The 17513-nt window shown below is 36.8% G+C and overlaps 1 protein-coding gene across 1 annotated transcript; it reads left to right on the forward strand.

Annotated features, from left to right (window-relative positions):
- The first annotated feature begins 4116 nt into the window (after positions 1-4116).
- On the forward strand, positions 4117-9770 carry LOC111897997 (TPR repeat-containing thioredoxin TTL1). The gene is made up of 7 exons (XM_023893947.3): positions 4117-5354; positions 6056-6251; positions 6350-6537; positions 7874-8207; positions 8355-8559; positions 8650-8756; positions 9255-9770. Exons 1-7 carry the CDS (start codon positions 4489-4491, stop codon positions 9405-9407), a joined length of 2049 nt encoding a protein of 682 aa, XP_023749715.1. The 5' UTR covers positions 4117-4488; the 3' UTR covers positions 9408-9770.
- Positions 9771-17513: the final 7743 nt, after the last annotated feature.

Here is a 17513-nt window from a genome sequence, read left to right on the forward strand (position 1 = left end):
AGATGTACCTACGGATGGAGATGAGCTTCTCTTGATGAATCTGTGCGTTACATTCTTCTTTCTTTAAAGGCCATACAAACACGGCAATTGAGCTCCAAGATGATCACAAAGAGGTTGGGGTTGATTTCTAGTCTTTAGGGAGCGAGGAGGTTGAGGGTTAACAAATCCTAACCATCACATCATTTAAATAGGTCCTAAGGCTGAAATCTAGGGTTTGAGCCCCATATGTCACCATGTCATTGCCAATACATGACCACATCGTGGCAACTAAAAATGATCGTGACTCATAATACATTTCCATGTCGTGGTGATCCTTCTTCACCACGTTCTGGCCACCAAAAATTCACAACATTGAAGCATAAAACTCATACCTGAAAGCCGAATGTTACAAGACTCACATAGAATATATTTTTGATTAGATTTCTACCAAAAATATTGAAATAATAACAATACAAAATTTTTCAATATGGCATTGAATATTGAGATATCTAGATTTTTGATTTTTCAACACAACAAATAATTACATAGACACACACAATGACAAAATAATAAAAGTAATGGGGTAGTTGTTATTTTTGGACTCACTTTTTGGGTTTACCAATGAGTTTTACAAAATTTCATCAAATAAAATTACAATGAACATCGGTATACAATCTATATAAAAAGTTAACTAAATCTAACAAAGCTAAATACAAAAGTTAACTAAATCTAGAAAAGCTAAGTAAAAAACTAAATTGAGATCAAATGGGATAATGTGTCTAAATCTTGAAGTAAGATGGCATACAATGCAATAGCTAAACATGAAGGATATCAAAATATCAAGCTTCTAGTTATTATTCCATTCCTTGGCAAGTTGGTGTGCTTAGAAAATAATACGTTCGTGGGGGACGGTGTCTAAAACTTTAGAGCCCAATTGTCCCTCGCTTCATGTCATGATTGCAATAAGTCGATTCATTTGCATATATTACTTTATACTCTATCTATATGTGTATAGAAGAGCATGTGACAAATGAAAGTCCATATGAGAAATTATGTTATTTTTAAAAAACTTACACAAAACACAAATATCCTAAACTAAATGTTATGCAAGAAATAAGAATAGAAAATAAGAAAGTAAAGTCTTTTTAGGTTTATATAAAAATAAGGAAAATGCATTCAAACCTAATCTAAATGCAACCTAAACTATTAATGCATGAAAAAATGAAAAAGAAAAAGAAAACACCCCACCACAAGCTTAAAAATAAGCATTGTCCTTTATGCTTGGGGGGAGGGGGGAGGCGAAATGCTCTAAATCGGGGGATCAGGGAAATCCTAGAAATGCCCCTCTTGGAGTCTCATGAGTGTGTTCCTTTATCGAGTCCAAATTTGAAAAATCAGTTTCAGATTTTAAATTTGAATCTAAGGATGAAAATGAGCTTTAGAATAAGAATATGGGGACACAAATATGAATATGAAAATGGGGCTTCAAAATCCTTCATTGAGCTTGCGGGTTTTTGTGGTGGTGGTTGGTTCTTTAAGTTACAACTAAAATCTAGAATAGAGGTGAAGGTGGTAGCGATGATGATGGCTGAAGGTGGCATATTTAGAGATTGTTTTATGGTTAGGTTGAGCATGAGTAATAGGTGAGGTAGGGGTATAATTACATATTTATTTTAATAAAAATTAATTTTAAAAATAATAATTGGAAATAAAAATTATCTGGAAAATCAAGCATGGATAAATATTAATTTCAAATAAGTTATGAAACAAATTGAAACCACAAGGACCAATCATTCAAAAAATGAAACCACATAGATCAAGCACATAAGTGTTTTGATAGTTATTGTCAAATAGCTAGTTTTGACAAACATAGGGACTGATCGAGTGGTTTTGTTTGTATTTTAAATAACTTTTTAAGTAAATTACACATTTGGTCCCTATAGTTTGCCTAATTTTTCATATATTTATCCTACTATTGAATTTTTGGCAGAGTTGGTCTCATTGGTTTGCGTTTCTTGCAAAAGAGGTCCTAAGGCCGTTAAAACTAGCCATTTGACTGTTGCTTTATTAAATATGATAATTTTTCCCTTACCCCACCCCCACCATACAGGTACCAAAATTGTAACATTGTTTTATAAATTAAAAAATATATATTTATTTATTATTTTATTAACCCACCCACCCCTTCTTACCGGTCCCCCACCACTCTTCCAAAACAGTCACCACCAACCAGGGGCGGATTCAAGAATTTTCCGAAAAGGAGGCAAAAAAAATTTATAACTTTTTAAGGGGGGCAAATTTTTTTGATGAGTAAAAATATATAATTTTGAAGGGTTAATATATATATATTTTTTAAAAATTTAATGAATTTTTTTTTTTGTTGTGGGGGCAATTGCCCCCACTGTAGGACCGCCCCTGCCACCAACGATATCCCATTTTTTTGCAACAAAAATGTGTTCACTTTAATCTCTAGTCACCACCCACCACCATCACTAATCTCTAGCTAATTACACTTCCATTCCAAACTGCCACTTCCTCTACATTACATCTCAATTAAAATGAACGGTGTAAACTAATTGGCATAGATTTTTAACAACATTTTACTAAAATAACATCAATAGAAAGATAGCAAATACAAGTGTTTATAAGATTACAATCAAATGAGAATAACAGAGGATAATAGCACAACAAAACAAACATAATATGAAGCTCAACTGACAATATATTAAAGATCAACTAATCAACCAACGCCCAAAGTTTGTGAAGGGTAGGAAGCACCAAAACACAACAACACCAACACACTCGAATTGGCAATGTACTTTCAGGGTCAACTATCAAGGGCCATGCACTTTAAGCTTTAGGGTGCAACATCAGATACAATTTACTGTACATGAGTTTATAGCAATTAACAAAATGGATTATAAGAAACCAAACAACAACATGAACCACTTTGACCAACAACACCTTGCTCGGACAAAGGTGGACACTCGAACTAGAAGCAAAGTCGAATAGAGGAGCTAAAAGAAACTACCCCGATTCATCCACACCACTTGAGTTACATATTGACAAGGCCATGTACTTTATGTTATATATATATATATATATATATATATATATATATATATATATATATATATATATATATATATATATATATATAATGATCGCCAATCACCACCAATCATCAATCACCATCACCAATCATACTAATCATCACTCACTACCATTCACCAATCACCAATCACTAATCACTACCGATCCCCACCAAATTAACCATTACCATCACCGGTTACCACCACAAAACCCTTAACACCCACCACCTACTTGCCACACCAACCAATATCATCACTAATACTAACACCACCATATCACCACACAAGCCACCTAATGTTGTAAAACTACCACAACAATCATCATCACCACCTCCAATTTCAAAATCCCTAAAAAACTAACCTTAAATGTGAATGAAAACCATACCTTCTAAATTAAATCAACATCAAATGAAGGATGAATGACGACATCTTGGTTGGAGCTGCAGGGATATATATAGATTACCGGGTTCCATGGTGTTGCCAAGACGATAAACAACAATCGTTATGGCCTATGAATGGAGAAAGAAAAAGTTTATGTGTGAGGAAAAAAAAAAGAGAAACTTAGAATAGAAAAGCATAGAGAGGAGAAGAGAGAGATGTTAGAAGTCAAGAGAGACGTTGGAGGAAAGAGTGAGAAAGATAGAGTCGTAGAGAGGTTGAAGCCTCTTTGTATTGATATTTCCAATAATTTACAGAAATGGTCCCTGAATTATCAATAAATGTCAAAAATAACTAAGAAAAAAATAGGGGAAATCTCGTCATTTTACACCTATTTAACGGAGCATCTTGGACGGAGTTAGCCCCAGGGACCACCATTGCAACTTTTGGAAACTACATGAACAACTATGTAAAAATCCAATAGTAGGACCAAATGTGTGAATTTGGGAAAACCATAGGGACCAAATGTGTAATTTACTGTAACTTTTTTATAACATACATGGATGTCGACTAGTATGAGACATCAATAAGGGAAGGATGCTATTTTTTATATTTCAGTAAGAATAGAGATACATTATATACAATAAAATTAATAAAAAAATATATTTTGATCGGATATTTTTGCATTTAAAACTCTCTTTAAAAGCTAAAACCGGTTCGCCGTGAGCTGGTGTCTGCCGGAGTTATCTCATCTCCATTCTCCATCTCCCTTCCCTTTCATTCCTCCCTGTAATCTCTCTCTCTCTCTCTCTCTCTCTCTCTCTCTCTCTCTCACACACACACACACACATACATTCTTTTAAATCACGAGATCCTCTCCCTTTCTTCCATGGCTCTCTCTGGTGTATCACTATCCCATCCTCGGTGGTTGTATTTTAATGGCTATCACCCACATTTCTAGCATCACCACTTTTACATACTTCCTCTCTCTGCTCTGCTGCTTTTAATTCTAAAGAGAGGAAGAGAATCAGGCTAAAAAATGGCGCATTCCGTTAAGCGAATATCCGATAGCCCAAAATCAGTTACATTCGACGTCGGCAATACCAACAAACCCGACTTTCGTGAACTCAATTTGGGTTCACCTGTTTCGCCCTTAAGACCTGGACCAGCGGCTAGCAGTAGCTCGAGTTCATCCGGGTCAGTATCAGGTCGGAATGAAAATAGAATTCACTTTCGATCAGCTTCTAGAAGGGCAGATTCAGGTGGTAGGATTAAAAACCACTCCGGCGAGTTGTCGGTTAATAGTTCTCCGAAAGCTTCAGCAGGTGGAAGTGGCTCATCTGCATCAAAAAAATCGGGTCACACCCGGTCAAATTCCTGTGGAGGAACTAGCGGCCACCCACCAATCAACTCTGGTGGAAGCTCCGCTACTTCTCCTGCCGGGAATGTACTTCCAACCGGCAACATTTGCCCGACGGGGAAGATATTAAAGACGGGTATGATGACATCCCGGAGCTCCAAATCAGACGTATTAAGTCTCGGAACCAGCAACTACGGCCATGGCAGCATATTGCGAGGCGGCTCCACCACTAAACCGGCCGGAATTGAACCCCCTGTTTCAGTTATTTCAAATTCCAATACTTCAAGGAGATTATCGATGGACCCTGAAGAGCTGAGAAAGGTAGGAAACGAACACTACAAAAGGGGAAACATCAAAGAGGCCCTGAGTTACTACGATCGCGCGATAGCGATCTCGCCGGAAAAACCTGCCTACCGTTGTAACCGTGGAGCCGCATTGATGGGTCTGAATCGGTTGAATGAGGCTGCGAAAGAATATGAAGAAGCCCTTAAAATCGATTCTGGATACATGAGAGCTCATCGTCGTTTAGGATCTCTTCTTATTAGGTGAGAATTTAAAAACAATCAATCATTTTCATTATGCGTAAATTATCAAGAAAGTTCTCTTATCTCCATTATTGCTCACTAATACTATTGTACTTTTCTTGTTTAAGCTCAAAATTCGCCTAATATAGAACATGATTGAATATTTGAATCACATTAATTACAAACAAAAAACATAAATTCTCAAAAATCTTGAAATTGTTAGTAAATTAAAGTTCTCATGACATCCACATCGTCGCTTTGTTCTGTGAATGTCTTTACAGTTGTTCAATCAGTTTCTATTATTGGTTTTTTGCATAAATCTGGATTAAAGTTTAATTCTGTAAAAGGATGCTGCTTTTTTCTTTGGTGGGGTTGCTTTAGATTTTGATGTATGTATATATGTCATAATCTTGATAATTGGTGTTGTTATTTAATGTTTTTCCATTGTCACCTTATGTTATTCTTGATCTTGAATTCATGAAAATGAGTCGGCAGTGAATTAATGATTAATTTCTAAAAAGTTTAGCGCTTTAGGAAAGCCTCTTTTTATAGTAATGACTTTTTATTTTAACTCATTCTTTCTACATTAATTAATAACTTTCTATCTTTAACTCGTTATTAGTAAAATAAAACAACTGATTAAGTCGTTCTTTTTATATTAACTCAAAATTAAACAACACATAAAAAAGAAAGACTCTGATTTATATAAGCAATAATGACAGTTTAGGGCAAGTGGAAAATGCAAGGAGACATCTTTATTTTCCAGGGTTTCAAGCAGATCCAAATGAGCTGAAGAAATTACAAGCAGTTGAAAAACACTTAAATAAGTGCACAAATTATAGAAAAGTTTGCGATTGGGGTAATGTTTTAAATGAATGTGATGCTGCAATTGATTCTGGAGCCGATTCTTGTCTTCAGGTAATTAAAAAAAAAAGGAATTACTTTTGAATAAAATTATTAATCTTAAATTTATGTTTGGATGTTGAAACTGAATGTGTTTGAAATTGAATTGACAGCTATTTGCATGTAAAGCGGAAGCATTGTTGAAGGTGCATCGATTATATGATGCTGATGTCAGCATGTCTTATGTGGCTACATTTGAAGCATCTTGTAGTCTTTCGTGTCCCCAAATAAATTTCTTTGGGATGCATCCGGAAGCATACCTTTTGTTTGTTCGTGCTCAAATCGACATGGCAATGGGAAGGTACCTAAGCGTTTCTTAGTAGGGGCAAATTTGTAAAAACAAAACTATAACCAAATATTTACACACTAGGGGCAAAATTGGGAATTGGGTCAAGGGTCAAAATCTTTTCTTATGTCAGAGGTCTCATATAGAAGTAGCTTGTTCTAACCTCCACCTTAACCCACAACCATGTGGAAATTTGGGTATATAATAAAAAGTTTACAAAGTTGGGGCAAAATTGGAAATTGGGTAAAATCAAATATTTACACACTAGGGGCAAAATTGGGAATTGGGTCAAGGGTCAAAATCTTTTCTTATATCAAAGGTCTCCTATGGAAGTAGCTTGTCCTAACCAATGTTTTAAAAACCGATTTTTTAATTGAACCGGTCGGGTGACGTTTTCCGGTTCAACCAGATGGTTAAATCGGTTCTATATTTTTATATGTTTTTAATTACCTTGCATACATTAATTACAAAACTTGTCATCTTTTTAGTATTATAAACGTAAATAGAATCCAACATATAAAAACAATCATTATAAAAGTCAAAATCAAACAAGAAGTCCAAAACAAACACAAAAATCCAAGAATGTCCGGTTCAACCCGGTCCATTCGGGCTCAATTCAACCGGTTGAACCGGTTTTTTACCAAAACCGGCCGGTTCAATCCGGTCAGGAAATCATTATAAAACCGGTCCAAATTGAACCGTCCTCACCTCCGGTTCCCGGTTCGACCAGTTCAACCGGCCGGTTCGAACCGGTTTTTAAAACACTGGTTCTAACCCCCACATTAATACATTATACACTACTATGTGAAAATTTGGGTATAATAAATTTTTTGCAAAGTAAGGGAAAAATTAGGAATCGGGTATAATCAAATATTCACACACTAGGGGCAAAATTGGGAATTGGGTTGAGGGTCGAAATCTTTTCTTGTGTTAGAGATCTCCTATAGAAGTAGCTTGTTCTAACCCCCACCTTGTCCCCACTACTATGTGGTAATTTGGGTATAATAAATTTTTTACAAAGTAGGGGCAAAATTGGGAATAGGGTATAATCAAATATTCACACACTAAGGGCAAAATTGGAAATCAGGTCGAGGGTCGAAATCTTTTCTAATGCGGTGGTCTCCTATAGTATTTGTTCTAACCTCCACCTTGTCCCCACTACTATGTGGTAATTTGGGTATAATAAATTTTTTACAAAGTAGGGGCAAAATTGGAATAGGTTATAATCAAATATTCACACACTAGGGGCAAAATTGGGAATTGGGTGGAGGGACACAATCTTTTTCTATACCGGAGGTCTAGAATTGTCGTAAAATTGTCGTAACCATTTGTTTCTTTTTTCTTGTTAAAGATTCGAGAACGCGGTTACAAGTATTGAAAAATCAGGACAAATTGACCCACGAAATGTCGAGATTGCCCTTCTGCTTCAAAACTTTAGGTCAGTGTCTAGAGCTCGGGCACGTGGGAATGATCTTTTCAAGTCAGAAAGATTCACAGAAGCTTGTTCGGCTTATGGCGAAGGGCTTCGGTTTGATCCTTTGAATCCGGTTCTTTATTGCAATCGGGCAGCTTGTTGGTTTAAACTCGGGCAGATGGAAAGATCTCTTGATGATTGTAATCAAGCGCTTCTTATTCATCAAAATTACACCAAAGCACTTCTTCGTAGAGCTGCTACATATAGTAAGGTATACAACAATACAATTTTTTTGATTTATGACACGAAACATTGGTTAATTTGCGTTGATATTTAATAGAGTTAAGTACGTTGCAATTATAGGTATTTTTTTTTTGTGTTTTCAATTTGTGATCATGAAACCTCTTTGATACAACAGCTTGATCAGTGGGATGAATCTGTGAGAGATTATGAAGTTTTGAGAAGAGAGCTTCCTAACAACAACGATGTAGCAGAATCTTTATTCCATGCTCAAATTGCTTTGAAAAAATCACGTGGTGAAGAAGTATATAACATGAAATTTGGGGGTGAAGTTGAGTTAATTACAAGTCTTGAACAGTTTAAATCTGCAGTTGCTTCAACCGGTTAGTTATAGTAAATCTTTTATGCTGTTAGTTATATTTTGATTCATCAATTCAAATTTTATATTAAATCTTGAAATTTATAAACCACAGGAACTTCTATTGTTCTTTTTAAATCATCATCCGATATACGATGCAAGCAGATTTCAACATTTGTAGACACGTTATGTTCCCGATATCCATCCATAATATTTCTCAAGGTAAACACTAAATTTTTTTTTTTTTTTTTGTTTTCTTTGGATTTTAGTTGTTTCATTAAAACCCTATCTTTTAAAACATAAACAAGAGTAAAGGGTATCCTAAAGAATCAAAAAGTTTAAAACTTTTTCACCATCTAAAGCTAAATTACAAGAGTGAGGCCATGTTTGAGAAAATGAAGACACATTTGGTGAAATGGAAGGAAAAAATAAAAGTAAATTTGTAAAAGGTTGAGACTTAATGGGTCTATTCTTTTTCTTTTCACATTATATACAATATGGACAATGTGTTTAATGGATAAGTGATGTGTAGGAAGTCTTTTATGAATAAAGACTGTTCTACTTTTAGACTGAATGAACTGGCTAGATGAGTGTAAATGGCCTTTTTACCCTTCTGTGTCTAGAAGGGATGCCTAATGAACAATGACTATTTATATTTGTGTAGAAACGCTATCTTTGAATTTGAATGTTTACTAATCTAACACTAATTCATATTAAAAGGTTGATGTGGAAGAAACTCCACTAATTGCAAAAGCTGAAAATGTAAGTATTGTACCAACAATCAAGATTTACAAAAAGGGTAATCGTGCAAAAGAAATGGTATGCCCGAGTAAAGAAGCAGTGGAATCGTCGGTCAAGCACTACAGTTCATAAGATCTTATCAATCAAAAAGATTTTCATATTCTATTTTGCATAAAAGGCATGATAATTTAACCATTAAAGCGCCAAAGTTTAGAGCCGATGTGAAGAGGAAAGTGGAAATGGGTAGGTTAGTTGGAGTTTTGTAGTAAAAATGTGTATTCATTTGTTAAACAACATCGTTATGTTGTTGAGTTTCATTCATTTATGGGGTATTATAAGTGGGATGTGTAGATGTATATGTATGTGAAGATGGTGATAAAAACAACAAAAAACTGCAACTTGGGGAGGGGGGGATATGCGGTTGTGGGGATTATTTGTATGCGGTGATATTTTAGAGTTTTTGATTTCATCAATGGAAATAACTTCTTCGTCTTAGTTGTATTCTAAACAACAATATACAAATCCTATAGAATAGGATAAAGGAAGACGTAAAATGCAGACAATTGAACTTCGAGTTGAGGGTAGAGAGACGACTTCTACTAAAGATGTCCTTAGTAAGACATGAACAAATTGATGATATATGCCATGAAAAAAATACAAGTTTGAGATAAACTGTTCAAGGTCATCCGACTTTATCATTGAATCTGGTAATATATATATATATATATATATATATATATATATATATATATATATATATATATATATATATATATATATATATATATATATATATATATATATATATATATATATATATGTTAATGTTTATGTACGTGTATATGGACATTGTAAGATCCATTCCTGGTTCGATCAGCTAAAGACTTTGAGATTTATAGAATGAGGTTTTGGGAAAAACCTTATGTCGTGGTGCAGTTTCTTGGTGTCCACGGCACAACCACGCTAATTAAATGAAGATTGCATTTGTTTGATGTCTGCGGCGCGGTGGCTACCACATTCTAAAACACTAGGTCTTGGGCCTTGGGCCCTATTTAACAAATGTTTGTTTAGGGTTTTCTCATTTCCTCCGACCTCTTCCTTCATAAAACCCTCTCCCCGAAACCCTAGCCTCTTCTTACTCCTTTTTTCCTTCTTTGATGATTTTAGTGTCTTGGGAAGCCTTGTTGTGAAGATTCAAGAGTTGTTGTTCTTAGCTTTGACCCAAAATCCATCATCTTTCTTGATCCATTATGGACCTCTATAAGTCTTGAAGATTACAACTTTATGCTTATAGTTTAATGGATCTTGGTTTATATTGTAACACCCAATTTCCAGATCGGATCGATTTAAGGCTTTAAGGAGTCAAGGGCATAGTTTTTGGGTAAAACCAAGGCTCGCGACGTGACCATAGAAGGGTCACGATGTGAGGAGTGATTAAATGAAGATGCTAAATTATTCTAAACTCACGACGTGAGATGTGCGACAGCCTAAGCTCATGCTCTTTTAGGGTTTCCTTCGTATTTTAACCCCCATAAACTTCATTTTAGGGTTCCGAAACAGCCTCATTCGTTCCTAAGCTCAGTAAAACCCTAACCCTAACCTCTCATTGTGATTCTTGAACTTTTGGTGGAGTTTTGGTGGTTTGAAGAATAAGAGATCACCAATAAAGCAGAGTTTTAGCTTGGAAGTTCCATTTGCAACGTCTAGCTACACATCTGGACCATTGTAAGTAACCACGATCCGAGATTTATGTTCCCTTATTGTTACATCTAAGGTTTTGTTCATATTTATCCACGATTTTAAGAGTTAGAGTGTTGGGACTCCATTAAGTTGGCAACTTTATGGGTCCTTAGGGTCCCTTGGTGCTTGCATGTTATGGATCTGGTTTTTTGGAGGATGTTTGAGTTCATGCTTGAGAATTTATCTCTTTTTCTTCATGAATAACATATTTTGAGCGCAAGTCTTGTATTGGACATACAAGACCTTAAAACATCGATTTTTATGATCTTAGGAGTGTTAGGAAGCCTCCTAGAAAAAATGGGTTAGTAGCTTAATGGATTAAGAAGTTTTTGGATCAAAATGGCATTCAGACTGATCTCACGACGTGAGGATATGCCTGTCATGTTGTGAGGATTATGAGACTCGACTGTTTTGTCCTGTAGTGGCTCACGATGTGAGCCATAGATGGTCACATTGTATGTAATGTCTGTTTCCTGGTACGCATTTAATTATAATTTATTCACTTTTGTGGAGCTACTCGACGAGTTGGGAGCCCCAAACTCGTCGAGTAGAAACCAGAATGTACGCGGGATTTTAAGTCACCTACTCGGCGAGTTGAGAGCCTCGACTCGACGAGTAGAGCTGTCAGGATGAAACCCTAATTTCGGGGTTTTGCACCTTATTTAAGCATCCTAATCCCCACTTGTTGGCCCCATTTCCAGCCTCCAAGTCCCAAACCCTAGTTTCAGAAACCCTAATGCATTTTTGAGTGAACTTTGTGTGTTTTGAAGCTTGTGGAAGAAGAAGAAGCTAAAGGATTCAAGGAAAAGATTGTAGATTCAAAGACTTCCTTTCATCCTCATCATTTTCTAGTAATCAAGTCTCTAACTTACTTAGTAGTTCTTTAGATCTCCTTATTTTCACTTTATTGGGTTTTTGGTCCAAGAAGCTTGGTCTTTGGGATATGGACGTCCCAAGTGAGTATACCTTCAGATTTGGGATGATAGAGGTCTTTCATGGCATAAAGGTGCAAACTTTATGGCCATTGAAGCCCCATGCAAGCCATAGGATGTCATTTTGGCCTTTTAAGCTCCAAAAGGTCATGCATGGAGTGAAAGGTGGAAGCTTTACGTGTCCATGTAGTGTTTACGGTCTGGATCTCTGTTTGTAGGCTTTAGTTTGGAGTATGGATAGCTTGTAGACCAAGATCTAGGTCCTGAGGAGTTAGGGTTTGAGCTAAACCCATTAAGGAAAGGTATTAATGGGTGAAGTTGGAAACTTTACCCTTAAAAGGACATGTTCAAGGTGTATGAGGAGTATGAAGCTTAGATCTGAAGAGTTGGGGCTTAATCTATTAAGATGGCCCAAAAAGATTGAGGAACTCGGCGAGTCCAGAGAGGGACTCGACGAGTTGAGTCGATTTGTCTCGATTCTGTACAAGGTAGAACTCGACGAGTCTGTGAAGGGACTCAACGAGTTGGCTCATGTTATCACGACTATGAGTAGCAAGAGAACTCAGCGAGTCAGGGGAATGACTCGACGAGTTGAGTCAACTCGAATTGTTGACTTTGACTTTGACTGAGTGTTGACTTTGACTTGGACATTGACTTTGACCAAGGTTGACCCGTGAAAGGGGGTCTTGAAGTAAGGAATGGTAGCTAAGGGTTGTTTTGAATAGGGCGTGAGTAGAGTTGGTTGCGGGAGCATAAACGTTCAGCTACTTCACTCGACATTTGAGGTAAGTTTTCCTCTAGTAGGCACGGGTTGAAGGCACCAAGGCCGGCCCGTTTATGTATGTTAGTATGTTCCGGATTAAGATCCGATGTTGGGCGGGGCCTGATGTAGGTTTATATGTTTTTTCGGATTTCGATCTGATGTCAGGGCGGTACCCGAAGAATGTTAGTATGCTTGATGTCTTTGTGATTCTTGCATGTGTTTGTTATTTGTATGTTTCCGGACTACGGTCTGATGTCGGGGCGGTTCCTGAGAAATACTTGTATGCTTTCGGATTTCGGTCTGATGTCGGGCGGGGCCCGAGGAATGTTTATATGTCTATGATTAGGTAGTTATGCTCATGTTATGTGTATTAGTAGATATGCTAGTATGTATGCCGACTTTTGCTAGATGTCAGGCGGGGCTTGATGATGGATGTGGTCTGATGACAGGCGGGGCCCGATGTCGAACAAGGCCGATGCTAGGAAATGTTCGATGTAGCAGGGAAGGGCCCAATGTATGTTATATGTGAATATATGATTATGTGTATGGTATGTGGTAGTTTAAGGAGACTCACTAAGCTTCATGCTTACAGTTTTTAGTTTTGGTTTCAGGTACTTCCACCAGTAAGGGGAAGAGCTCAGGATGACTGCATGGCACACACCACAACTTTTAGCCTGGGAGGATTCACTCTGATGTTTTGACATATGATTTTGATATATTATATTGACAGATGTTATGATATTTTTAAGATACACGATTTATGACTTTTATATGATGAATGATACTTATGGTTTCTATTAATGAATTAAAATGAATTTTTTTTGGGGGGGATGTTTCATTGTAACGTCCTAAAAATAAGACTCGAAATTTTTTCATTTTTAGATTAATAAAATAGTAAACCATATCATTATCATAGAACCAATGTAAACAAATTCTATCAATACATCAACAATCATTAGAGTAAAACACAAAATGTGGAATCGAGTGGTGTGTGCTCTGCAATCATCCCGAGCTCTTCCCTTTGGAACCAAAAGTACCTGAAACATCAAATGAAAACCGTAAGCACAAAGCTTAGTGAGTTCCCTAAATACCACATACCATACATACATAAATAAACATATAACGGGTGCCGCCCGGCATCGATACCCCTCAGTATACAGATCCGTCAGTCATCAGGCCCCGTCCATCATACATATAAATACATAACACATGCAATAATCACAAAGATACATACCATACAAAATGGTCATTAGGCCCCGCCCGGTAAACATACGAGTAGATAACACATGCAAGAGTCACGCAGACATCTAACTTCCTAACATAACAAAATCATGGGTTGGCATTGGTGCCTTCGACCTGCTAAACATGGTGAGGAAACTCGCCTCACACCGCTGAATCTCAAAGATAAGTCTCTGGCTGTTGGCCCGCTAAAATCCCCGTGCTATCAGTCACAAATAATATCCCATTAATAATTGGATCCCAACTCATAAGATAATTCTAAACCGGGGTAAAAGACCTTTTTACCCTTTACCCATCTTGGCCCAAATACTAGGCCCAATCCAATTGTCCAAAATCCCAATTCCAAAATAATCACTCCAAACCCAATTATTGCCCAATTTTCCAAATTGGGCCCAAATCTTTTTCATAGGCCTTAGTCCAAAAGTCCACTAACATACCAACAACCCAACAATAGAATTCTGATGGCCCAACAAGGCCCAAGACAACCCAAAGTCTAACATGGCCCAATACCGAGAAGCCCACTGCTGAGTACGCAAGGCGTACTCAGCTTGTACATTAAGCGTACTCGCTTTAGGGCTTGTACGCGACGCGTACGAGCTTGTACGCCCAACGTACTCCCCTGTTTAGCCAACTTTCCCTCTTCCAGCTCTTAATCGATTAATACTCCGTCCCAAACTCAGACCTGACTTCCTTAAGGTGGTTTATCACGTAAAGTTGCCAACTTTATGTGCATGCATGGCTTAATGGGGCTCTTGAGCTCAAAATGGCTTAATATATGACTTAACACATGCATGAGACCAAAACCACCATAAACTTTACACCTTTATGCTTAAGAAACTCTTAATATGCCCAGATCTAAAAGGATAAGCCCTATAAACGACTTAACTCACCAAACCAACCCAAAAAGGGACCAAAAAGCATAAAACCATAACATGAATAGATTTAAGCATATAAAGATCAAGGTTGAGGCTTTATACCTTCTTGCAACTGAGGAAGGTGTCTAATTGCTAGATCCACAAGCTCAAGCTCCAATAAATCTTCTTCACCAACTCCTTCTTCTACCAAAAGCACCAACTAACCAAAGATACACCCCAAAAGGTCAAGAACACTCAAAGATGCTATTAGGGTTCGAGATTAGGGTTTTAGAACAATGGAGGCTGATAAAGAGGCCAACTCTTGGGACTTAAGGTGGTTATATAGGGTGCAACACCCTAAAATTAGGGTTTCATTAAACCCCTCGTACTCCCTGCATAACCCTCGTACGCCCAGCGTACGAGGCTCGAACCCGTGATCCATTCTCCCCATTAGTACGCTAAACGTACACATATGGCACACCCCACGTACTAGTTTCTCAGGTAGTACGCTAAGTGTACCCTATGGTACGCCCCGCATACTAACCTCAAAGACCAAAAGTGAAATATTCAAAATTACAAGGGAAAAAAGGAAACGTGCCCATTCAAGTGTTACACATGTCGTAGGTGTCTGTGGACTGTTGAATTTTGTTGACCGTTGACCGTTAACTTTCTAAAAAAGTTTAAATTTGGGTCAGACTTGACAGTTTTGGGCTATTGATTGAGATTCTATCTGGTTCTGGTGTTATTGGATTCGTGGGAGCAAGCGGTGCCGAAAAGGGATCATATCGCAGTGTTTCAGAGTTCTATGATTCAGGTGAGTTTTGCCTCATTGTACCTGTGGGTCGAAAGCACCAATGTTGGCCCACTGGTTTTGGTTATCTTTAGTAGAGGGATGTCATAGGTATTGTATATATTCATGTAGGATAGACTGAGGACTATTGATCTAGGATTTCTTGCCCATTCCTTGTTTGGTTGTGGCTCTAGAGTAGGATCACCTGTCTAGGTGCCTATCTCGCCTCTAAGTATATACGGTTATGTATTCCTTGGATTGTTGGTATTTGGTATGTCGTTATGTTGTAGGGATCTGTTAGATCTGTATCCTAGTATATAAGATCTTGTTATTCTATAATGATATGTTAGATTTGTATCCTGGTATATAGTATGTTGTTATGGGGTAGTGATCTGTAGATTTGTATGTTTACATGTACTTGTTGGTTATCATCTAGTTGAGTGTCATAGGGACTGTATTTGGTCATGTAGGATAGCATGAGAACTCTTGATCTAAGCTATCTTTCTTTTTCCGTGTTTGGTTGTGGCTCTAGAGTAGGATCATCTGTTCAGGTGACTATTGATGGGTTTTGAGCACTACAGCATCCATATGGTGTACATGCAACCCTAATGTTTTGGATCTAAGTTTTTCTCAAGTTATACATGCATATAATCATCCAAAGTATAAACCCTATAACCAGCATACACAATTTCGAAATTCACATGTAAATTAGGGTTTAGTTGTTATATTGTAATAACAAGTACAATTCTTGCTTGATCTTGATTTCTGAAAGCCTAGTGCCCTAAGTGTTGCACCTCTAATGGAGTCACAAATACCCAATACAAAGGATGTGTTGGAGAGAGGTGGATTTTCGGCTAGGGTTCTTCTAAGAAGCATAGAGAGCCAAAATCCATAGGTTAAGGGAGTTTATATAGGGCTAGGTTGCTTAACCTTTAAGCTGGAATTGAATAAGGAAACCCTAGTTCCTAACTTCAGCCCAAAGAAAACCATGGACCTCCATAAGATGCCTTGGACGAAATATTATGAGCCCAAGCTTATAAATTTCGTCCACTCCCATCAAGGAGTCCTAAGCCTAATTTTGCAACTATCAATGATTTGCAAAACCAATCCCTCAAGTATTAACCAGTTCATTTAATCCCAAAATTAATACTATATTAATTTCTAATTAATCACTAATTAGTAATATGATTTCCAGATAATATACTAATCACATAATAAATTACTAAAACCATCTTAAGTACTAATTTATTATTTTATTATTCATATAATAAATCCTACTCTCTCTCCACTAGTCGTCCTATCAATTTGCATGAGTGAAGGCAACCCAAAAGGACCATGCTCATAATCAAATCCAGTACATACCAAATATAGTTATAGGCTTAGTGTAACATACACGTTCAGTTATCGTGTTTTGTTAGTTTAAAAATTAATATTATTAAATATTATATGGTTTTGAGCATTGAGTTCTAACAAGATAGTTTTATGAGATTTGAAGTAAAACTATGTTTAGAATCATTCGGGAAGTATTGGAAGTCTTATGAGATTCCGATCAAAAGTCATTTATCAAAATTAACGAAAATATAACATTTAAGTTGGAAATAAGTAAAACTAATGTTATTGATAGTTGTAAATTATCTCGTTAGAAACGTTTAGGCGAAAACCTCATTGAAATCCGAATTATAATGAAGAGTTATGACTTATCAAAGTTTCATGACATAACCGGCGGACGCTGTATGACATAAAAAGTGAGTTTTCGATAAACTACTTTTTAGCTTTTGTGATCTAAATGAAAGTTGTAGTATTCGCTAAACCGAGAACTTTCATAAACAGAACGTCCAAATCTGACTTCGTATAAGGAAGTTATGATTTTTCTAAAATTCGGCATAGCAGTGTGCAGCTCGAAATTCGAATTATAGATTG

Source organism: Lactuca sativa, chromosome 9 (assembly GCF_002870075.4).
Source record: "Lactuca sativa cultivar Salinas chromosome 9, Lsat_Salinas_v11, whole genome shotgun sequence".
In the NCBI taxonomy this organism is placed as follows: Eukaryota; Viridiplantae; Streptophyta; class Magnoliopsida; order Asterales; family Asteraceae; genus Lactuca; species Lactuca sativa.